The 25,762-nt window shown below is 47.6% G+C and overlaps 1 protein-coding gene across 1 annotated transcript; it reads right to left on the bottom strand.

The window, feature by feature from the left end:
• Window positions 1–25,253, bottom strand: LOC119450234 (major facilitator superfamily domain-containing protein 6-like). Its single transcript, XM_037713617.2, is given in 6 exon segments — window positions 1–4,322; window positions 7,572–7,721; window positions 8,136–8,598; window positions 8,600–9,465; window positions 10,308–10,458; window positions 24,804–25,253. Coding segments are annotated over 5 exon segments (1,713 nt in total). The 5' UTR covers window positions 10,405–10,458; window positions 24,804–25,253; the 3' UTR covers window positions 1–4,185.
• Between the last annotated feature and the right edge of the window lie 509 nt (window positions 25,254–25,762).

Here is a 25,762-nt window from a genome sequence, read left to right as displayed (position 1 = left end):
AAAAAACGAAAGTTTATTGTGTACAAACACTTTCGGGCGAAGAGTTCGCCGCAAGACTTCGTGACCACGCGCGTCTCCAAAAGGTACCTTCTACAAACGACACAGTCGCTCTACTGGTCCATGAAGTACGTAGGCAAACCGCAGGCACGTGTATTTCACTCGGCAGCGCGCAGTGCGCAATCCCAACGCTTAGCAGCCAGCTACCATATACATTGGGCAAGGAAAGTTGCAATATGGTCGAACACCTTTCGAGATCATTTCTGTGCATATCCACACGAAAACTACAAACAAGGCGTGCCCTTACGAACTTAGAACTACACAGCAGACGCATTAATTTCTTTTCTTGCAGAGAACGAACATATTGTCAGGCATGCTCATAAAAAGACATGCTCATTGGGAATAAGTTCAATATTCAACCACTTATAGCTAACGCCAACACTGCACCACTCCCGCAATTGCCGTTTCTAGATGTCAATTGAGCAATTGCAGCGCGCTTAGGCAGCGTACGGCTGGGAAGCAGGAGTGGCGCGCCCTTGTGACAGTCATAGGAGATGCCGGAAAAATACCACAGACACACACACTCTGTGGCGTGCTGTAGGAGAACAAATTGTGATGAGGAATCAAGCCTGCGTAAGAATGCACTAATTAATTAAATATACCTGCAATTACACCAGCCTGTCCGCTCCAAGAAAGGCGCGGCTCCATTCATACTGTGGCTCCCCGCTAGTACCCCATGCACGACGCCTTAAGCGAGCGAGATTCTTTCTCTCTTACGCTATTTCGCAGTGCGGTAGAGGAAGAGAATAAGAAGTGTGGAATAGATCGAAAACGTCAAGAACGGAAGAGAAGTCTCGTCTTTTGAACGGGTCACGTGATAATTGCATCATTACAATGGTGACGCGACTCGGCCCGCAAAAAGAATACCCTTGGGCAGCGTGCTTAACACGATAAGCAGTTCATAGTGGTTGCGTTCTAAAACGACATTGACGTTGTTAAGAACGTTATATTACATTATGGTATTCTTAGCGTTAAATTTATACCAGGACACCTCATACATGGTCTCAACCTGAGCGCATGCGCAGAAGTCAGGTGAATGGCACATAAGCGACTTGCGCAATGTATGCGCAATGCACCCCTGATTCAGGGTCCGCTGTAACTATAAGCCTGTATTTACAAGTTCATGATTTCAAATCGCCTCAGTCATTGGCGTCTGCGGGTCTTATATAACCCTATACGCAGCTACTCTCAGCGAAACCTGCATATTTCCTCGATGTTCCTGCGTAACTGCCATATTCGAGCGAGAGAAACGCGTGAAGTTCAGGACCTTAAGATGTGAAACGCATTCAGCCCCTTACTTTCACAATGTGGTATATTTCACTAAACATCTCCATGTGTAAGAAGCATGGGCTGACAAACACTTTGCAGTGCCCACTGTCGCCAGATTGAGCCTTGGATCTCTCAAGACAAAATTCTAATCAAGCAGTAAAAATCGCATGGACTATCTAAGGGCCTCCACAGTGGTCAGGATATCGGTATGAAGGCTGCACATTTGCTAAGGGAAGGGCGAAACGTCCGCATTGGGCGGTGGCTAACAAGTTCAGCACACCATTACCACACATTCAGTGGCCATGCCGATGTGTCTCGTGGAAACTAACGCTGGGCTAGTATCGTATAAAAATTGCTGCCAACCCTCACTGCATTCTAGGCAAGGCAAAACTATACATGCATATCTTCCTTTGTTCGTCTCAACAGTTCGAAAAGAACGGAGCTACAGCATTTAAAGGGGAAAAGGAATGGTACACACAGTGGTAGTAGGAGCGTGGTTATCACAAGCTTGCTTGACCCCAGGAACGTTAGCCACGTCGAGTAAAAGCACGCTATACTTGTACTTTGACGCTATTGTGGAAGTAAGCGAGGCTTTGCAATGCGAAAAGTATTAAAAACACTATGTTGTGCGAAGTATATATTACAATCTACTCATCTCATGCCTCGACAACACCGTGATCACAACGCACACTCATACACGCGCTAAGTTGCACACAGGCACACAGACACACGGTTAAGAGTGTTTCGTTAACATTTTTTCTGTTTACGCGCAACTGTAAAATGTAAATCCCAGCAATAAAAAGGAAGTGTAAATAAGAATAATAAAGCGGGCTTCGATTAGGCAGCAACTGCTGCGCTCTCGCGGTGACGAAAGTGTTAGTGAGTGCACGCCCAGAAACAATGTTAGAGCAGTTCACAACCACATAAATTTGAGCGTCTCGAATTCGCAGCTATATGACAACGAACCGCGATGCGATATGCTTGCAATGTGACAGATTGTCTGGAGTGGAGATTGCTGTGGCGCTATGTATAGCAACGACAAGCAGATGATACCCAGGTGAGTATTACCTGCTATAGTCGATATTTACGTTGCACGATTTGGCTGAAAACCCGATTCTGTTTTGCACCATCGTTCACGCTCTTAGTAATGCGCCTCGATGACAACCCCGAATGAAAGCTCCGCTACAAGGATTGAGAGCCTTAAAAATAAGGAAAAATATTTAATAATGTAGGAAAGTATGATATCTGATCGAACGTCAAATGAACTCTGTTTAAACAAACAAGGATTACAACATATTTGAATAGAATGCATATACGTGTTCGCTTTTTGCATAAACTCTAGGCGAACACTGCCTTAGGGTCCCTTGAAATTTATGTAAGGAGTATTTTACTGCAGTTGCTTGCTTTGTACAGACTAACGTACGCAGACGTTAAGCAGCCGTAATGCTCAAAAATATAGTTATACTATACAAATAATGAAGTCATACTATAGTGAGTCCTCACTGTGCTTGGCAATCTGGGATGACGAGAAATAATACTGATGAATAATTGACCATTATGACTGCTTAGAAGGAAAGTCTGATGATGATGTGCTTTAATAGCGCAGGGACAGGGTTGGTCAAAGAGCGCCAACCAGGTCATCATCAGAAAACTCTTAATTCGCGCTTAGTGTAAGGTTGACAGCTGAAGAAGGTCGCGCGTACACCGTTTTCTCAGTTCAGAACAATCATAAAAAGCAGTTAACAGTATAGTGCATTAGATAAGCAGTCCGCTTCGTTTCTTTACAGTGTGCTTAGAATGAGAAAAAGTCAGCATGCCTTCCGGCATAAAAGTCCACTAGAAATGCTTACCATGCATCACAAATGCTAAATCTGCGTTCATCCAACAGGAACACGCATCGAATTAAGTGACTCAGAGACACACTCTATAACGCGAGACAAGAGGATCACAGATAGTCTGCCGTGTACTTTGCTTAAAATCGGGTTGTATTACAGCATTAACCGCAGGTACATGCCTCTGCTGAACGCGCTAAATTACCTAGCAGTGAGATCTACAGAATAGTGGCTAGTATAAAACACAATAAAAATTAAGAACAGTTATCGGTGGAAACAATAAAATGCTTTGCTTAAGACTCCTCATTATTCATAATCAGCTTTCTCAAGACATTACGTGATCAATATTCACATTATCATTCCTCGGACGTCCTAGTTTCCATAAAGCTGCGAAAGCATTTGAGTAATGGCAAATGGCGCGTTGACGTTGCCGATATAGCTACCTCGTTACCAAGCTTCACTCGGTTTTGTTACCAATCTGGCCAATTTGTAACAAAAATGTGATGCAGGAGAAATAAGCTCCGACTCGGTAGGTACGAAGTATTACGTTTACACTTTAAGATCGCGATTCCCAGCAGGACAACAAGCAAGCAAAGCAGATTACATCACGTCATTTCTTGAACTCATTTCAATTCTGCATTAGAACAAAGCCTGCGCGTACATATTCGGCAGTGCACAGTCAACGCAGTCGTGCCCAACCAAAAATATATAAAAGTTTCCAGTAAGGATCATACGCTTTATATTGAAATGCGGTAATACTAAAACATACGAAACGACGCGCAACAATATGCAGGATTATTGTATGTGCCCAGCCACCGACAACACTTTGCCGTCAATGGCGACATAAAGGTCGCGCGCCAGGCCGTGCCTCGCACGGCCCGCCCGCCCTGCACTGTGGGAGAAGGTGCCTTCAGAAGGCGAGAAGATCCCTCTCGCACAGGCGTCGTAAGGGTGTGACGCCTTGTTAAACGTTCGTGACCGACTGTACAGGGCCGACACACTGAGCAGCGTCCCGTAGCGAGGCCTTTCAAACGACCTCGTCCTCCTCTTCTTCGTCCTTGAAACTGCGTGAGTCATCCGACCGGGGACCATTCATCGCCAGCGCGGAGTCCTGGTCCGGTTCCGGTGCCGGTTGCGATTGCTGAGAGCCGCTCAGCACCGATGCTGCACCAGAGCAGGGTGGGAATAGCCAGATGCATCATAAACGTTCAACGCAGGCAGGGCCATCAAAATTTCATAAAAACGTACTCCTATCAAATCGCGATTGAGTCGGAAACAATGAGGGTATCTATTAGGTGAAGTAACCATCGAAGAAACGAAGCGTTAGCAGCTGCTTTGATGGTTGCTATACTCTACGTCAACGGCAGAGGTCACACCAAAGGAGACCGCAGCCTCCCTGTGGGCATTTACGGGAGCTCCTATGGAACGAAAGCCTCGGAGAGCTCGAAACGTTGATCCTCACACTTGAGACTTCTGAAGCACCAGGAATACCCAGATTTCCTTACAAGCATTATCATCAACAACCTTATTTCATGTCCACTGCAGGGCGAAGGAAGGCTTCTAACGATCTCCAACTACCCCTCTACTGCGTCAGCTCACCAGCTCTTATCCCTGCAGATCTGCTAATCTCATCACCACCACCTTATCCACAGGTGTCAACTGCGCTTACAATTTTTTTTTCGTCTTCCCATTATGTTACTCTAGTACACTATAGACCACTCACGGGGTCGAGTATTGAAAGACCCTGTACCATAGGTTGTCTGCTCCACATGACCTGCCTAACTGCAATTATTGCTCTCAACCTCAATGAGAATATCCAGTTACACTCATTTGCTCTCTACTTCATACCATCCTCTTCCTGTCTCCTAGCGCTACACCATTTTACGTTCTGTCGCTCGTTCTGTAGTTTCTTGCAGTGGAAAACAGCCCGAGAAACCAGGACTGAGACACAAACACGAGCGTTCGTATTGTCTGCGATATCCTCCCAAGTTAGAGCCCCATAAGTTTCTAACTTTACATTCAGCCTTGGGCTCAACTATCCACCATAGCAAAGACTTCGTTCCTCTTCCCAGCAAGACGGAAAACTAAGGAACCAAGAAAAAGATTTTGCTACAAAACACCTGTGATTTTCTCCTCTCGTGTCAATACACAGTGCTGCAGTCTATATTGACATCACCAGTTTCGCATGATGTCGTCCGTGCCCCTTACCTCCAGACATCATTTCACCTACAATGACTTGTGCCTACGATACTTTCAGCAACACAATATGCTTACGTACTATACCGCAAAGGTAACGTGCTCACCGATTGAAACGCGATACTCGGAGCGCGCGGCTGACGGAACTTTATTGAGCCACCGGTGGGGCGCTGGGGACACCGATCTGACGGATTTTTGCGTCAAATGAAAGCGAGTGCCTTTGTGATAGATTGTGACCTCATTCGGCCACCTCAGCGTTCACCTCAGCGTTCACCTAGCGTTCACCTAGCGTTCACCGGTGGCGCAAAAAGGGCCGGCAGCCATGCCGTTCGTGTATCGCCGTTTCAATCGTTGAGCGCTGTACGTATCTCTTACATAGAAAACACTTCCACAGGCTGCAAGCAGCGATGTAAACAATCAAACCAAGGTCACATAACTTGGCCTCTCTGACTACGAGTTACATAGGATTCAGAAAAGAAAAAAAGTTGTAAAGCCATTCGACCTCTACTTAACGTCGATAAAAGACAGTGTCTCCCTGCGAGAGTTGGGGTGAGATTAAGGCGGAGTCACAGCGCACAGCACACTATCGCGTCATCGCACGCATGAGGGTAATAGAAACGACGGACTTCTTTTTTTTTTTTTTTTTTTGCTGCATTATCGTCAGGATTGACCCACATTTCTAGACTGCATACACCCACGGGAACGGGCCACATTTGCACACTGCGAAGCCTTCGGCATCGGCCCAAATTTTTTTTTTTTTTTTTTTTTTTTTTTTTTTTGCTGTGCTACCATCCCGATCTGCCCACGAAAGAGACAGGAGACACACATACCCGTTACGGAAAAGTGGGATAACTCGTCAAGGAGACACTGCCTTAAAAAAAACAATTAGACATTATTTTCTGATAACCGCAGTACACAGCTGCTGACTCAAGCATACATACATCACCGGCCTGCCATTTTATGAGCAAGCGTGTACAAATCTCACCCTTCACGTATACTCACTACATTTTTACATTGCCACAAGTCATTGCACGTAATTTCTCTCCCGCATGATGTTGCTACTCAAAAGCTGTCTCGAGGGAAAGAGGCACATTTGCGGCCCTCAACGTGACGCACCGCCACCTATAATTATAATTATTGGCGTTACATGCAACCGAATGAAAACAACTGTCTTGAAGGCACTTATTAGAAACTGGTATTGTGGCCGTCATAAGTGATGACGCAGCGACAAAAGCAATAACGTAGCCATATATCATCAGTACTCTTTTCATTCGTTCAATACATGCGTAAGTTGACAGACGAGCGCATATTGCTTCATACAACGACCTAGATATAGCCGCGCGCATTGAGGCACTCAGATACTAACTGTGATAAGCTCCAAGCAGAGTGCTTGATCACAGGCGGATGGTCTGTAAACCCAACACGTTTGATGCCATCGCATGAACGGCTTCAAGTGTCACTACCGCTGGAGTCCTGCAACTCTTGTCGCATCTGGTGACTGACCTCTTCCCGAAAGTGAGTTGTTTAAATATCTTCACTTTCTTTGAGCGCATTTATTGTAGGATGAAGCATACTAAAGTTTATGCGCCCGTGTGCTCATGTCTCGCAATCGATAAGCGAACGGTTTCCTTTTATCTGCTGGCGCATGACAAGAGCACACCTGTTCAACCAAAATGAAAAGGTTGAAATGAAGGTCCGAATCGTGGCCCGAATTCACGAAACAGTTCGTCTCCTGTGCCGTACACTTCGCGAGAACAGGCGCCGGCATCTTGGGAAAACGCTCGCAAACAGTTCTTAGGAACGAAAAGGTTTGACAATTTGGGCTCGCATGCCTGCATAATTCAACGAATATAGTCGCCTCGGCGCAGAAACTACAGAAGCCATCACTCCCGATGAATCTTCGTTTCATTCCCGGAAGTAAGCCGATCACCGCGAAAAGCCGCAGATATTCTGTAAACAATCACGGCTTCGAACTAAAAGCTGCGGTTGGGTTACGCGAAGAACGTTTGTCCGGCTCCTTAGTAAAACCGAGCCTTCCAAGAAAAAGAAAACCACACGAACGTCGACTGAGCCGGCATCTTGCTTCAAGAGACACGCTCGTCTCCGGCACGTGAGGCGCGAATTGATGCTTTCCGTTTCTTTGGAAACTCAATTCCGACTACTCCTATTTCTAGCTGTCCAGGTAAGATAAGACATACTTGGCGCGACTGAACTTACCTCGTCTGGCCTCCCTGATGCAGAAGATCATCTCGATCGCAACGTGGAATACCAGGAAGACGATACTGTAGATGAAATAGATGTAACAGGTCTGCCGGCCGCCGACCTCGGTATAGAGATGGCCAGCAACAAGCGTGCCGCTGGCTATGCCTATAAAAATATAAGAGTGATGGCGTGCCACTTATTTTAGCTCACATTCAATATCACAATATCAATCACTATTTTCTCATTATTAAAAGGCACTAAGACGCATCTAAAAATCATCCACGATGACTGTCCTCTTTCTCTCTGCCGTTACAATGCCAACAAATAGTGTGAATGTAGGACAAACCCTGAAAAAAAATTAAGCACAAACATGACTTAAATTTAACTATCTGGCAAGTACACATCGTGTAAGCCAATATCTAGACCTTGCTAACAGACAGCAAAACAATATCGAGCGAATTTTCATACAGTACTAACAGAGGGGGACTGGACAACAGTGACTGGCGAATCTGCACGTATCGACAGGCTGCCAAACGAGCATGGAGGAGGAATGACAAGTGTCGCAGGACGCCAACTCACCGAGCCCTTCGAAAGTGCCTCCCAGGATTCCCTGCATGGTGGCCTCCGTGCCGGGCGGCGCCGCTGTGCTCGCGTACGAGGTCATGGCGGCGTAGAACAGGCCAAAACACAGGCCGTGCGTCACCTCGACGGGCAGCATGGACCAGGGGTCGGTGCCGAAGCTGTACACGGCCAGCCGCAAGCTTAGACCCGCGATGGACAGGCTGACCGCATTGCCATAGCCGATGCGCTTGATGATCCAGCCCGAGAAAAAGAGCACGGGCACCTCTCCGCCGAAGCACTGCGCCGCCAGGTTGGCGCCCATCAGGGTGGGCGTGGCGCCCAAGTCCTGGAGGTACCAGAGCCCGTAGCTCCAGACGAAGCCCATGAGGAAGCCCATGTTGAGCACCGAGAAGGTGAAAAATAGCGCGCGCGGATTCACCAGCACCTCGCTTAGGTCCTTGAGCAGCTGCTTGGACGTCGCAGGAGCGGGGAACGTCCAGAAAGCACAGGCTGACCACGTCCATGAGTGTGAACGCGGCTAGCATGTAGAAGCCGGGGCTATAGTCGATGTAGGGCGAGCCACCCGTGGCCATTTCGTTGAGGTAGCCGATGAGCGGCGCCAGCGCGCCCCAGCCGATGGTGCCCCAGAGCCGTTGCTTACCGTAGTCCTCCTTGCGGTCGCGCAGCATGGCGTACGCCGCGGCGTCGGCCAGCGAGATTCCGACGCCAAACGCGGTGCCGCCCAGCACGCGAAAGACAGCGAACATCCAGAAGGTGGGCGTGCTTATCGTGTTTGGCTGCGCGGCCGACAGGCAGTTCACCGTGCACATCTTCTCGGCGGCCTCCAGGAAGGCTGAGCCGTTGGTGTCGCCGGCCAGTTCGTCCGCCGGCAGGCACCACTGCGTCTGGTGGCACATGAGGCTGCAGTTGAAGGGAAACGCGATGTCTCGCGTGCCGTTTCCGCTGTTCTCGTTAGCCGCCGAGTACAGGCAGCGCATGTGGCACGGCTCGGGACTGTGCGGCTGGCAGTCGTCGATGTACGTGTGGGAGAAACAGAGGAGCCTGGTGTCGTTCTGGAAGACGCTCTCGGGCGCTGGGACGCCGATATCGATCGTGCTCGGCTTGATGGGCGGCACGAATATGAGCAGGAAGTGGAAGAAGCTCTCCACGCTGATGATGGCGATGAGGACGACCTTGAGCTGCTGCACCTTGTCCGTGAGCGAGCCGATGGCGAACCGCATGAGAATAGACAGAAACAGCAGGGTCGTGTTGACCAGTCCGGCCAGCGCGGCGGATATGCCCAGCTGCTTGGCCAGCACGGTCGTGAAGGGCATCACACCCACCACCGCTGCAAGGCAAATGAGGACACCTTTGACAGCGCCGAAGTGGGAACAGTAGGGATAACATTCGTATGATTTGATACCACTTAAAATATGTATGCCATATTCGATATTCTTTGCCATCCAACCAAGGCAGACAATATGTAATAAAGCCACAAGGACATGTGAAGCCACAAGCACGTACCAGTCATTTCAGCGGTTACTAAACGATAGTCATGCCAAAGTTCCCTCTAGTATTCTTAAAGAGGTAAAAGTGAGCTATATGATGCATTCACAGAAATCTGTAGCTGCGACAACACTGCCAGAAGCATGATGTCTACACGTCGTACCCCGCTGCTCTGTAGCGCTGCTGTTTGGAAGTGATCACAACGGTATGGTGACGCCCAGGGAGCTCTCTTTTGGCTGAGGCATCCGGTTTCACCCTATGAAATAGCCTGATGACAAAAAACGCATAGTAATCGGAGGCCGAATACACGGTTCGTAAGAGCGGTTCACCATCTGAGGCCGTTCGTGAGAGGTCATTGGCCCGCCGCCCTGACTAATACCTCCAATTTACGATTGGCTGGCACCACTGTTCTTACAAACAGCCTTAACGTAAGAACTTTTTTGTGAATACAAGCCCAGTTATGCAAAAGGAAAAATAGTAAACTAGACATAGTATCTAGTTGTAGCGATGGCGAAGAACCAGTTAGGCTACAAGACAGCGGTGTCTTCAAGACGAACTTACGTAGTCACGAATTGTAATGTATAAAAACAACCAACAGACGCCGTTTCGGTCACGCAGTTTTTTTTTTTTTTTTTTTTGGCGATGATACAACGAAAACAAAAATTCGATCCGAGCGAGACTTACCGCCGAAGTATAGGAACATGTGCATCTTGAGAGGGAGTAGCCGCAGGTTCGGTGATACGTACTTCACCATGGTTATCAAGTTCTCCTTGATTGTCATCTTGGTCCCGATGCAGAGGTGTCGCGTTGCCGACTCTTCGGGTGTCTAAAAGGTCTGCGGACAAAAACAAGACGACGCAAAGGTTATTCATGCAAATGACAGGTGAGTTGCAAACGTCTGGCTTAACAACGACATACACGTGCAACATTTTTTCGCTCATGTTTGGGCCGCCCTTATAAGCTTTCTCGGCATTATTCGTGCCTTCCGAAGACTCAGAGTAGGCCACGGATGTGTTTTGAAGGTAAAGTCACATTGCAGCAGTCACCGGAACGTTTAAGTTATAAATATACATCCTATGCCAGAGTTCACTCGCCATCCTTTGTTAATCGGAGACACTGAGCCATATTCAAGTACGGCCATAGCTTCAAGCTTCTGCCAGCGCTAACAGAATTCTCTTACTTGGCAAACGCCGTCCTGATGCAGGAATTGTCATGTCGATGTGCGCCGAGGTGAAATACGTTATCTCTGCCACTTTGTATACTCCGGATGGCAGAGATCCATTCCTTACAGTCGCAGGTCGATATTTAGCGTCATCCGCTTAATACTCTTGTTGTATAATAAACACATGTAGGCTGCGTTCTTGTGGGCTCGAGCTAAGATATGACATCATTTTTGCTTCTCTGTATCCATGCACCTGACTGACGAGATGTGCCTCACAGGCTGTCTTTAGCGGCTTGACAACACTGTACATAGTACATTTATTACGTATTGTGAGTATTGTACACATATCCGCTTTTTCCCCTTCGTTTGTGGATATGTTCGTCAAATGTTAGCGTCGTTCGCGTTGACTGAAGTGTCAGCATCCCCATCGCCTTACATCGCTGCGTTATCTGCCCCAGAAACAAAAAAAGGAAACGTTTGAAAGAGAAAGGGCAAGTCTTACTATTTATATCGGGAGTACACACGAGGAAACCACCATGGAATTCAGAAAATCAAGGCTATAAAAAGCACTCGCGGTATGCAGTGAAAATTCGTGCAGAAGTGTAGTGTATATTCAACGTGCTTAATTACTTGATGAATACTCCATCACAGCTCGCTGTGCCAGTGACAGTTATTTCGTGAAGCAACTCTATAACAGTTCATATTTGCGTCGTCTGTTGCACTCGATGAATGTAACCAACCATATTTTAAAATGTGCAGTTTGGCGTCCCGAAATTGCACTGTGGATTTTGAGGGATGTCACAGTGTAAGGCTCCGGATTGATTTCGGCCACCTGATTCTATGTACAGAATTGAACCCGTGACCTCGTACCCAGCATCAGAAAGCCATAGCCCCTTATCCACAGCTGCGAGTGACCAAACGTGTCACAGATAAGCACAGTTAAGGCGCCACATTATCATATGAAAATTAGTACAGGTGACTTACTCGCCAATATTCACTGCCGTTCCGTTGACGCGAGAGGCTGAATAACCCGCAGCGACAACTTTGACCAATCGCCGCTTGAAATAGTTGAAGCAAATAGCCGAGCTATGTGCACTTACAGGTTGCCGAGGTGAGAGTCACAGGCTTTGCGAGCCGAACAGCGCAGATTCTACTTTGACGGGCGTTATTTCGCACTCTTTAGAATGACTTTAGAGACGCCAGTAGGATTCCGGCGCGAGCAACCTGCCGCGAACAACATCGACGCTAGACCAAAGCTCGAATGAGACTGGCAGTTTGCAAATCAGTTTTCAACTGTGATGAAATTTAAGTTTGCAGCATGGACAGCAGCCTGTATCGCGAATTATTGATCCGTAGACCCACAGCGTAACATGGAGTACGAAGTGCGAGCGACTTCCGAACGACGCAACAGCGATATTTTAAAAATGACATGAAGTTGACGTTAAAATGTCTGGATATGAGCAAGTTAGATTATGGTCGTAATGGCCGCAAACTTGTTCAAATCCTCATGTCTTTGTGCGTTTTCCTACGTATTTTGTTTCAGCTGGCCGGCATCAATAGAACGACACTAAATGTCGACAACAAATTACTCGAAGACAGGTCAACTGTATATTTGAAGACCTTACGGGTATTTACTTGGTGGGAAAATGTTGGCTATCAGAGAAGAAAATTAACGGTGAAGTTTACCTTTCGAAATTTCACACCTAGACCGCAGCGCAGCGAACATCAGTAAGGTGTCACTTATTCCGAAGCATTTTTGCCCGTACGTTTCAGACATTCTCTGCGGAAAATGTTCTGAAAACCCGCAATTTTAAGCCACATGGTGCTTTAAAATGGAAGCTTTATTATTCGGAACTACTAATAAGTAGTTCCGAGCTGATGCTGTCAATACCTATGACGTCACAGGCAGCCGAGTGCAGAAACTGAATTTAAATGGTTACGTGTATCCACCCGCCGCGGTCGCTCAGTGGATAGGACAATCTGCTGCGAGCACCAGGTGACGTGTTCGGCTGCGGCGGCCGCATATAGCCACCGGTGCGAGGTTCACTCGGCTGCCTGTCAGTTTCCCTTCATATTACGCTTCTTTTTCTGGCGTGCCAAGGTTCCATACTCGGTATGAGACTGCTGTTTGTTGTAAACCAGAGGTGTAACTTACTAATTCAGCTTAACTCAATATTCATCTCTATGTCCCTTTGAGGCTGAAGTCCATTCGAATGTGCGCGTTCAAAAGCAGAATTTTTTTTTCTCTTTTAACTTTTGTGGTTTAATTTTTTTAAACTGCACAGCGTGTTAAGAGGGCACCGTATATTGGAGGGCTCCGGATTACTTTTGACCCCCTTTGGTTCTTTAACGTGCACCTATATCTGAGCACACGAGCGGTTGTCTTGCACCTCGCACCGATGGCTATATGCGGCCGCCGCAGCCGAACACGTCACCTGGTGCTCGCAGCAGATTGTCCTATCCACTGAGCGACCGCGGCGGGCGGATACGCGTAACCATTTAAATTCAGTGGAGAAGGGATGTGATGTACGGATTATATGGGTTACGCTCGCGGTCGACGAATTGGTAGTATGTCCAATAGTGCCACCGAAACTAGGCAATAATATAGGTTGGCGAGTCCCTTGCGTTTTCAAATGAATTTGCCGAGGTATACGTGCGCTTCGCCTTTCACTAAAAGTACAAGAATGTTTATTTTGACGTGTTCAAATGTAGGAAACACGCCTCCTGCTTCCGACGCGTGTTTTTTATAGTTTCCCGGACATATTACGGCATAATATATTCGCGAAAACTAACCTAACCGCAGAGTATAACAGTCTGTGGGTGGGGGCCACACAGGAATCGAACCCACGTCTCCGTGGCTCAGCAGCAGAATGCCAGAGTCATGCAGCGAGCCACAGGGGCGGGTGAAAGCAGAATAAACCAGACCACGTATATGCCACCGGCGGTTGCATGGCGCGACGTGCAGTTGGTAGCACGTGTGACGTTTTCGGGGCCGCCGAGGCTCTATCGTCGGAGGCAATTCGAGCAGCCCGGCGACTGGAAAACGACAGGCCGCTCCGCGCCCGCACAGCCAGCCGTCACACGGCTCCCGTTACAGCGGGTATCCCGTGTCGGAGCGCCTCCCGCGTGCAGGCGTCCTCAAGACCGCTCTCTTCTTTCGTTTGCCAGACGGCGACCACCGGTCACGCTGTTGTTACGCGGTTGCTTTAGTCACACCGCAGTCACAAAGTAGCAATTTCGGTTGTACAGCATTTCGTTACCATTGCTCAGATCGTGTCTTCTCTAAGCGATGAGAAAGTATGAGCTCACGAGCTTCTCTCTCTCTCTCTCTCTCTCTCTCTCTCCCTCTCTATCTCTCTCCAAAATCGAAAATCTATGTGCATCTTAACTTTATGACCACAAGTTTAATTAGGCTGAGACGTTCTTTCGTGATTTATTCATATGAAATAGGAGACGCTGGCAACTACTGCGTTGCTGGTCTCGACCAACAACGATCAAAACTCACGAGGTTTGCGATGTGGGATTCTTGGTAACGCATCTTGGAGGGTTTACGGTAGTGCGATTAAAAGACAAGACAAAAGAAGACACACAGAGACACACACGGCGCTAACTTCCAACAATTTCACGTTGGAAGTTAGCGCCGTGTGTGTCCCTGTGTGTCTTCTTTTGTCATGTCTTTTAATAGCGCAACCGTAAGCCCTCCAAGGTAAATCAAGCATCTGTTTTCATCCAAAGAGCGACACCGTCGGCATACACTATAGCTTGCACTGCTTAACAGTCGCATTTTACGCTGCTCATAAATATTCTTTCGTAACTTATAATGCTCACTACCTATCATTCCCATTTTGCTTTTTTGCAGCAAACAGACCTCAGCGATCGTATCAATCTCAACTTTCCATGGTCGAGCGTTGCAACTAAATTGTGGTGCCTAACGTCCCAAGGTTGCAAAGCGGATTATGAGGAAAGGCTGTAGTGGTTAATTTTGACCATCGGGGGTTAAAGTGCACCTAAATCTAAGTACGCAAGCGCTTTTTGCACTTCGCTTCATTGAAATGCACCCAAGATCATCGCGCGACGAGCCACTGCGCTTAAAGCAGCTGTCATTCATCACTTGCATACATGACACGTCCAACAGCTGAGCGCGTCTGTGTAGCCTTCGCCGGCTCGGTTGAGATTACCTGACATTTCACGCTATTCGAAGAGTCGCGAGCTGTCCGCGCTGCTTCGTTTCTCACAGACGTCAGCAGCTTAGCTCGCCCTGACATTTGTCCAGTGCGATAATTGCTCTGAGGGCTAAGCTACGCCCGTTTACAGATTGAAACACAGCCTCGAAGCTGTAGCTATACATGTCTGTTCCTCTCTAAGGGGGGTAGCAATATATATCATTGGTCCTTGGTGTTATTCTTTGTTGGCTTCTAATGATATGCTTATATATATATATATATATATATATATATATATATATATTCAATTAATGAATTCTTCAACCGCACACCACATCATTCATGTTCGCTCGGTTTTTATGCAAGATTACTCATGCTGGTGCCTCCTACCAAAGCACTGCCCGTAATCGATCCACTAATTCCATATATTTCCTAAAAAAATATTTCGGAACTGATGAGAATACTGTATTATGACTCATGACAACGAGAATAAATAATTGAATGGCAAATTAACATTTTAATAGGGTGATTCGAAACATGCGTGCAGTTGCACGTCATGCAGTTTCATTAAATAGAGACAAACGCGGCCAATATTCCCATATAGACACGCAAATGACTTCAGTATTGAGAAGAAAAGTCCGTTCCACGAGGACGCATCTAGCCATCACACGAGCACGGCAAACGTAAATCGGTAGTATTGGCAGCTGACGCAGAAAACGAATGGGGCCGCAGGGAGACCAGGTGATGCGCTGCTCGGTCGTCTTCGATATAGCCTTATAGATAAACCTGCCTAGACGCTAGGATTGTGAAACAAAGCGTGCCTCGATGCCAGCAATGTCGTCGCCGTCGGGGCGTTCTACATTCATGTTTTGTTTTTGTTTTTTTTTTTCCTTGTACCAACTTTAGTCGCCAGTATAGGTTGCGTCGATGCATCCCGCTGGACATTTTGGCGATTATTAAGGCGAAAGCCTTATATTCCCCGTGAAGCGGAAAATCCGGCGAGCGTCCGGCGTTAACATCCGATGGCAAGGAAACCCACGTGACCAAGTGATGACGTCCCGTTCCCGGCACTGGACCTGCTGCGGCTCGCACTGCATAATCCCGCGGTGAACATCCACGGCGTCGGACAGACGCCGTAGCACACGCCCAAAAAATTACACTATGCCCAATTCGAAAATTGAGTTCACCCACGTTCAAAACCGACCAGGCCCACTCCCAAAATTGACTTGGCCGACTTCCAACAATTTGGTTGGCCGAACCCCAAAAATTTAGATGGCCCACAGCCACAGAATTGACTTTGCCCGATTCGAAAATTGAGCTTGCCCACGTTCAAAACTGATCTGGCACACTCCTAAAATAAACCGATCTGGCCCACTCCTAAAAATTTTTATTTTAGGAGTGGGCCAGATCGGTTTTGAACGTGGGCAAGCTCAATTTTCGAATCGGGCAAAAATTCACTTGGCCCACTCCCAAAATTGACTTTGTCCAATTCCAGCGCATGACCAAGTGAAGAGTACGCGTGGAAGAGTCAGTGCTTTCGCCTTCGATGAATGTAAGGAGACCTAAGTGCCTCTAACATTTTATAGCAACTAACCAGCAAGATACCTTTTTTAATGAGTACTTGCGTTGAGCGCTGATAGCCTTCAACTCCGCGATATAATTCAAATTTTACTAGCATCTCCAGGTTTAACTTTTGGTGAACTTATGAGCGATTAGAGCACAAATCCTTTTTAACGTCCGTTAATGCGAACAGACTGCACGTGGCTGTAAAAATAGCCCCTTTATCTGTACTTTACTGTAATAGTCCTTGTAAGCCTTCACCGAAGTTATGCAGCGCTCTCACACGAGGAAAGCAGGTTTGCACTGGCGTCATCCTGGCCTCCACTTTAGGGTACTAGCATGTCGAGAAGTTGCGTAAACAAACGTGACAGCACGGCAGGCTTGTCTTTCAACGGGCAACAAACCGATAACAGTGATAATCCTGTGAAAAACGGTGAAAAACGGTCACCGTCAAAAAGCAAAACTACGTATACGCGTGATGGCACGGTGCACTGGCGTGATCGTGGCCGCCATCTTTGGATGCTAGCACGGTAGGAAGCTGCGTCCGTGAAGTCACGTGCAAACTATATGTAATGTAACGATTCCTTTCGCTCGATTCTTTTCCTTTTTTAAAGACAATCACCCATATTCTAGAACGCTTCTCCACTCAGCCTTGACTCAATGGTGATTTATCGGCATCCCGTTCAAACGGGATAGCGACGAATAGTCACCTAGCCTGCTTGAGCTAATAAGGTACTATATAAATGTTTATCAGTTTAGCATCTTGCCTACATTTCCTTAATATTTTCTCTCTTCCTTAAAACTTCAATATCTACCTTGTACAGTTGACTGCCTGTAACGGAATCGAGGAATTCGATCACAGCGCCGCCCCTCGATAAAGTTGTCACTGCTCTCCATTGAAGCTCCACGGCGATTCTCGACAAACGTGGTGTATTTTTCAGTAAATGGGCGGCGCTGTGCTCAACTCGGTGGTGTGAAGACTAGCTTCGAGTCGAGGGTCGTTTCAGAATAGGGGGGGGAATGTATTTATGCGCGTTTAACTGTTTATCGCCTTTTTTCGTGGGCCGACCCCGAAGATAGTGCAGTCTAGAAATGTGGGCTTACCCGATGATAGTGCAGATCAAATATTTAAGCAGTACGACGCGCTCCTCCTACTCCGCTCACGCGAGGGATGACGTGGTATAGAGTGCCGTGCGCAGTGGCTCCGCCCCGTTCCCATCTCCAACTCGCTCAGGAAGACATTGTCTTTGATCAGCTTCGACTGAGGTTGAATTGCATTCCAACTTTTTTTTTATGAGAAATTGGTTGTTAGAAATTATGACACCCGGAGAGTACAAACGTGAGCAGCCTTGTCTAGAACGCGGGAACGGCGGCTTCCGGGGCTCTCCGGAGCCAGCCATCGACGTCTAACGCTAGCTGCTGGGTCCGACGTCTAACGGTAGGTGCTGGGCACGTTTGGGCCCAGCAACTACCGATAGACGTCGCTGGCTGGCTTCGGAGAGCCCCGGAAGCCGCCGTTTCCGCGTTCAAGACAAGGCTGCTCACGTCTGTACGCCGGCGTTCCCATGCACAGAAAATTCGACCTCAGAAAAGAGAAGGAAAAAAAAGAAAGAAGTAGAAAAAGAAAGGGAGAAAGAAAGAAAAGAAGCAGAGGAAGCAAGAAAAGGAAAGAAAAGGGAAAAAAAGAAAAGAAAGAAAGAAAAGGAAAGAAGGAAAAAACATTCTAGGTTCAAACAGCCGTTATCATTGCCCATACGCGAGCACAAAACCTTTGTGTAAAGGATGGCGTTACTGCAGTGCCTCACTTAAGATTTTCAGAAATGGCGATTCCAATGTTATTGGATTTCATAATCACTGCGTGCGCAGTAGAAAGAAAAAAACATCTGCAGTTTTGGTTATGGGCGTGCGCGCTGCCGCCGACGCTGCTTCTTGATGTGCACTAACGGTATCTTCGACTGGTCGCCTCTGTATCAGAGTTGGGCAGATCCGGCGTTCCTCGAACTCAGAGGCAGATGACAGGCATGCAAGCCGGACGTGCAACTCGGAGGAGAAAATGGCAGATGCGAAACCACGTTACTTTAGCAACCATCCGATATGGCTTATATATTTCTAACCAGAGATGCCGGCGCTACCGTGAAAAACGGCAGACGCAAGACGCCAGAAGGCAGCGGTTAGTTTATGTAATTTATTTTACACTTTTTACCTGTATCAGCAAGGATACAGACATAACCTACGGTGAGCCGGCGCCAACAGCGGCGACACTATGTTATGATAACGTGGCGGAAAACGCTGTCATTCTCGACGACTGCTCCGACGACAGGGCTCGGAGTGCCTGAGAGCGTGAGAAGAGCGATCGAAAAGAACCAGCCGATCGAAAAGGCGCGCACTCTTTCGACCAGTCGAAGACAACGCTGCTCGCGAGAGCAGTCTAGAGCGCTCCGAGAAACGACCAGTCGAAGATGCCATAAGAAAACTTTGCACACTTCGGGGCTTTGTCTCCCAACGATAATCGTCGCCTTTCTGGCGTTCTTTTAACACATCACTACCGGTATACTTTCACATCTCGAACGGCATGCGCGTGTCAGTGTGACACAGCGTTCCTGACAGGAACCTTTAGCGACAGCAGAGTGCTAAAGAAAGAAAATTATAGCAAGATATAGATTATTCTTTGATGAAAGATATACCTCAATATGGTCACTCGCTCCCACTGTATCAAAAAAAAAAATAGTGTGCAGATGTCGTATACTGTCTCTGTCCGGCGCTCACACTGATCGCAAAACGGCGGCAAGGGCGGAAAGGTCGCCAGGGCAAAAACACCTGCACCGCGGTATGCATGTGTATACACTCCCTCCTCTGAAATATACATTCCGCAGGCGTCCCAGAGGTCAACACGGGCGTCACGGCCCGACATTAGCTCCTAGTGGGCAGTGCTTTTCTGCTGACACGACTCTGTCACGATAGAGGAAAATTCCAAATGTCACGCGCTCTCAATACTATAGTCTTATTCGTGAAAGCGTTAGGTAAAGTTTTCACGCACAGAATTCATTCGTCGCACACATTATTGTAGCGAAAGCTACATTGGCCGTATTCTCGCCGTTTCGCTGTGACCGGTGGCCGCACCGCGAGCTGAGCCGTTGCCTAGCAACCGCCGCAGCTAGCAGCGTTTCTTTCTCTATGGTCTGACCACCCCGCGGCGTCTTACCGGCGTCTGACCAGGCCGCAAGCGGTGTCTGAAGCCCGTTTCACATGGTACGATTTTGCAGTGCGTTTTTCGCAGCTGCGATTTCCGCAGATGCGAAATTCGCAATCCCGTTTCACATGGATCTACGGCAGCTGCGTTTTTCGCATACTCGTTAAGCATTCTGACTGGCGATGACGTATGAGCGAGCCGCCTCCTATTGGTCGTCTGTTTCCATCGCTACAGTGGCTACCACCGCATCTGCGTTTTTCGCAGAGAAGTTCAGCACGCCGAACATCGAAAAAACGCACGCACGAAGGGTCCGGCGACCTATTTTCCGCAGCTGCGAATTCGCACGTGCGAATTCGCAGACAAAATCTCACCATGTGAAACGGGCTTGACACGCGTCTTTCGCCCCGCGAACTGCTTCACTGGAGAGTGTCCGGAATGCCAAGTGCGCAAACAAGTGCGCGAAGCTAGCGTCGGAGACCGAGGAAGAGCTAGCCGTTCGGCTCTCAAAACGCTTGGACTTGTCGGCTTATAATTTCCACCTGGCTTATATTGATGAGTGTATAACTAAGTATAATAATTACAGCTAAATCAAAGGCTAACCAAGGGAAACCAAGGCTTAACCAGGCTAAACCAAGCTTTCGCTTTGCATATCCAGGGTTAGCTGAGCTATAAGCCGCAGCCAATTTTTATTTTTAAGAATAAAATAAAGTAATGCAGAACTATAGACGCAGCGGGGTGCACAGAAAATACATATGTACCCGCCATATTTGATAATTTAGTACTTTCAAACGTAGCCCGAGTCGACATAGCGCAGAGAAATCGAGATTTAACATACAAGCTTAGAGAGTTCTGCATAATTGTAATATCAAAAAAGAAACCAGCCAAGCAAAAAAAAAAAAAACTAGAACAGAAATATATCAACTCGAACGAGAGACAAAGATGAGCGCCGACCGTTAACTGTTGTTTAACAAAAACCAGCCATACAATTACGTACGCCAAGAAACACGAATCTCAGAATGCAAATAAAACAAGAGCCCAGCTCATAGTCAGCGTTCTTCTGTTTTTAATTATATATACTTTTTTTAGTTTATTTTTATATTATAAGGCATATAGCTTAACTCAACAACCTATTATTCCAGCCTCATTGGGCTATGTGCCCCCCCCCCCCCTTTTTTTTTTTTACGCGTCTCTTGAATACCACGTTTCCTAACTGAGTCACAAGCGAGAATACGTAGACTAGGGCATTTCTGTGTTGGCGGACAAAGCGGCCAAGTCATACAACGAACACTGCAACTTGCCAATTTATGTTTCGCAGTTTTTAATGGCACACCCCGAGTGCGAGTGGTAGTATATCAAATCAGCACAATATCATATGTGCATGTACAGTGCTGAACCTTTAGAGTGACTGTGCAAAATTATAGGTAAATCAGTTTCAGTTGCCACTAATAACCGAGAGGGGAAACCGAGCTACTATACACTGATGTTGAATAATATAACCATGTCACACAAGCGTCTACTCGAGCTAAATTTACGGACAGGCGCTGACACGCCGTGAACAAAGCGTGACATTCCTACGAAACGCTATATAGAGCACTTCAGTCGGAACACTTGCTCATGTGCCTATTGCCACAGCAGCCCGAGCTCCCGTTTTCAAAAAGCACTTATATGAAACGATAAAATTGTCATTCGCTCGGGGATAGCCCAAAGCTTTCCGAAGCTACAAAAAAAATTATTAGAAGAGTTTTATTTTGTGGCTTTGCGCTATACTTTTATTAAAGCACCTCCACACCTATAGCAAGCTTTTGCAGTACACAAATCGCCAAGAACTTATCCTCGAAGGCCCACCAAACGGTTACGTCAACTAAATCCAGAAAACAAAGCAAAAATTGCTGTTGGGCCAAGAGACTTTTATCCTGGTCAGACATGTGGAACACGAGACGATTTACAAGTCAACAAACTGCACAGTTAACAATAACCATAAGGGGCGGGGCCTGGTGGCAAACTCTCTTGAATAAGTCAGTCCACAAGCGAACTATGGATAAAGTTTTACCAAGTTGCTATGCTGCGTGCGTGTCTGTATATATATATATATATATACAGGTAGCGACTATTTATGCATAGTTGCACTGCGGTCAGCAGTCATTTTCCCCTTTCCTTTATTTTAGTAAACAACCAATTACTACTGACGAGCTACTTGACCATCGAATGCAGTGTCAGAGTGAGAGCTACTTAATCCGCATTGTCGGCAAAATAAAAACAAAATTTAAAAAATGAAGGATTCAACCTCACCCTTTCTGCTCTGTCTCTCTTGTCTTCGTTTCACCGCGATGTATCAATGGCACTCTCAATGGGACAAATCTCGCTATAGTTCAATTATTACTCGATTGCTTACGACAAACACTGCTTGAAAGAATGCGTACAGTTATAGGCACGTGCGTCTAGCTTTAACACTGTTTCACTCTCGTAAACATTGACGAACCAGAAGACCCATATGCGCGTGAAGCATATGCCCGTCGCACAGCTGCAAGGCAGTTCCTGAAAGCCCACAACACGAGCAGCCATGTGTATATATACGCGGAAACAACTGGCTAAAAGCACCGACACTTATTGTGTGTCCTTCCTCTCTCTCTCTCTCTCTCTCTCTCTCTCTCTCTGCAATTTCATGTCTCTCTCTCTCTTTCTTTTTTTTTTTTCGTTGTCAGAGTTGAACATTGCGTTGTACGTCTGCAACATCTTTCGCAGCCACCGACATTGAGGCAAGCCAAGATGTCTGTCGCACATGTCCAGCTACTCGAATATCCTCGTAAAACCAATTGGCGCATTATAATGCACGTTGGCATCGTTCCTTTTGTTTTTGTAGTTTTTTTTTTTTTTTTTTAGAATCAAATATGAAGCGCTCACGTAGGATATTCATTCAGAATATAAGGTCGGACGCATTCACAACTCGGTGGCTCTCGCCGTCAGATTACGTGAAGGTTGACCCTATTTTGATCTAAACCGCTGGGTCGTCACCCAACGGTTTAGGTCCGCGAGTGATCATTAAAGCTCAGGATGACCTCGGGCTGCTGAGCACGAGGTCGCGGGATCGAATCCCGGCCACGGCGGCCGCATTTCGATGGGGGCGAAATGCGAAAACACCCGTGTACTTAGATTTAGGTGCACGTTAAAGAACCCCAGGTGGTCCAAATTTCCGGAGTCCCCCACTACGGCGTGCCTCATAATCAGAACTGGTTTTGGCACGTAAAACCCCATAATTTTTTTTTTTTGCAACACCAACATGACAACCTACCACACGATGTTGCACGACCTTCGTGTTCAGGCGAAGAAACTTGGTTTTTAGGTCAAGAAATGTCGGGAAAAACTTACTACTCTCCCCACGCGTACACGGAGACTGAGCATTCAACATCTAACCGTGGTACTTAAACAAAACATAGGTTTTTCGTGTGATTAACAAACTTACCAGTCGATAGTAAGGATCGAGTTCAAAAGTGATTATGTCCTTTAGAATCTCATTGCTTCTGAGGAGAAGGATGTGTGAAATCGAAAAAAAAATAAGGTATTCCAAAAAGACAACACGCTCAAATCACCAAAAGGCTTGAAAAGCATCTTGGCACTTGCAAGGTTCATTGAATATATGTTGTCAATGTCATGATCTCACCGGGTGTTAATACGTTTCATTTCATTTCTGACTTGGTGCCGAGCGTCGTTACTCGTATTGAAGAAAACCACTGGTCACAATTTAGCAGCCATTCAGCTTTCTTCTTTGATTTGCAGATATGAAGTAATGCTCTTTGTATAAGATATTCGAGTTCGACGAGACACTTTCACCGAGTATAGGCTGCAGCTTAAGTGCTTTACGGACTAGCGATTAAATTTAGTTTACAAGAAAACTGAAAGGCGCCTGCCGGCGCCGTCGAGATTCCAGCCGAAGTAGGTGCCTTCGTTTTGTTTCCCCGACAGCTTTCGTAATCTACGCTTTCACACTTTGACGCAACCGTTTATCTGTACATGGGTGAAGATAACCAGTTTGGCCACGCTTTTATAAGAAACTGTGGTCAAAGCTTTATGATGTGCAACTAGGCGGTTGGTTGCACTGAAGTAAAAGGTTGTATATCTAAAAGAAAAAAAAAAAAACACGCTCGGCTAATGCATCTGTAGAACAAAATTATCATCGGCGCATGTGCGCATAACAAAAAAGAGCGGGAACGAGATATCTCGATCCTGGTATGATCGTTCTATAGCTTGCACAGATCTAAAAATCCGGACAAATGTCACCAAAGGCTGACATTTCCTGATAAAGAAACCGGCACAAAACGTTGGTTGGCTATACCTTTTGCGACCGCGATTCTTTCGGTATTTGACTTCCCGGGCTCGTTGAATGTGCGGAGCCCACCGAGAGGCTGAGGCGGGCAGGTCTGTGCGAAAAGCTTCATCCACAGAACAAACCGCAGACACTCGTTGAATTCACGCTGTCTCGTGTTTACATGCCGTCGAGTTGATCGAAGTGGCCCATATCCGGATGTTATCTTACAAAGCACCCGTACACGCTGCAGCGCTCTCTCCTGACTACAGTGCGCGCTCCCAGGCACACTTACGTCGGCCCACAGCTGTCAGCAGCTCGCTATCATACGTCATTCACGGCGCAAAGTTCGAGCACAGCTGGGGCCCTTAAAGAACGCGGTTCCGCGCGGAGCGCGAGCCGCCCGTGAAGCTTTTTCAACCCGTGCGTGCGCCAAGTAACGCCGACTGGCCTTACGAATCGCGCGCGCGTCCGGTATATTTAGACGAGATCGGGGAGACGACAACGCTTGGCTGCTACTTGCTACAAACAAAACGATGCATTATTACTCCAAGCGCTTCGCTGAATATAAACTCTGATCGCAGAACGCGTCACCAGCGAAGAAAGCATCGCGACGATTCCTCAAAAGACGTGCGACGCGCTGCGCGCGACAAAGCCGGGTTTTGACCCTGGGCTCGAGCGACTTTCCCACGGCCGTCGCCATGGCTGCACGCGCGCGCGCGCTCTGGAGTAGCGCCGCTACCAACTCGGGTCCCCAAATCCTGAATGGCTACACAAGCAAGGAACGTTACGTGGCGGGGCTTACCAGGTTGGGCGAGGACAGCGTTTGCGGCCAAGATTCGGCGTCCGCGGATCAGCCACGTCAGGGTTGCATGCAGATCGGGGCTGCTAGCGGAGAAGCGAAGCCGGCAGCCGTGTCGACGAGGAAGAAGAGGAGGGAGGGAGGACGTCGGCTGATGCTCGCCCGGGTTTGGCCGACGGGGGGGACGGCAGCAGCACGCGTGTCCCGCACTCCAGAAATAGAGGGCGTGTCGGCGGCGCGGCTCCCGGCTCGCTCTGCTATTGAAGGGTCCGCGCTTCGATCGCGCTCCCGGCGCAGCTCACTGGTCGGGCCCCGGCACACACCCCCGGATGTGACGCAACCGTCGCGTCGCTCGTGTCGTATACACGAAGGTGCGACGTCACCTCTGGAGATGGCGACAGGCGGAGGCGGGAGCGCTCAAACCGCCGCCATGGTCGCTCAACCAGAGAAGCTCACTGCGCCCACGTGTCTGCAGAAGGCGCGCGCAGTGATAGAAAGCGAAGAAAATAGTTTCGTGCAATGAAGATTCTACGAAGATATTACGACTGATTTCGGAACCAAAGCAGATGAACGCGGATGATAAGTGCTTATAATGAGAACTTCTAGTATACACCTAATGGTAATTTCGTCGCCATAGCCTAATGGAGCGCACGACTGTGAATAATGTGTGTGCATCGTCCGGAGAGCATTCAACGGACAAGTCAACAGTGTAAGAACGAAGAAGCTAGCGAACTGCTGGGCAAAGTTTTTTGCTTCTCATGCTGCAAAAGGCAGCGGAATCGGTGGGCAGCCTGAGGAGCAGCTTTATGTAATCATTTTCTTTGCCCACCGTGGTGGCTTCGGGGCTAAGGCGTCGCGCTGCTAAGCGCGAGGTCGCAGTTTAGAATCCCCAGCCGTGGCGGCAACATTTCGATGGAGGCAAAAAACACCCGTGTACCATGCATTGGGTGCATGTTTAAAAA

The sequence above is a fragment of the Dermacentor silvarum genome, chromosome 4 (genome assembly GCF_013339745.2).
Source record: "Dermacentor silvarum isolate Dsil-2018 chromosome 4, BIME_Dsil_1.4, whole genome shotgun sequence".
Taxonomy (NCBI): Eukaryota; Metazoa; Arthropoda; class Arachnida; order Ixodida; family Ixodidae; genus Dermacentor; species Dermacentor silvarum.
Note: the sequence above shows the minus strand (reverse complement) of the source record. Positions and strands in the feature narration are given on the sequence as shown.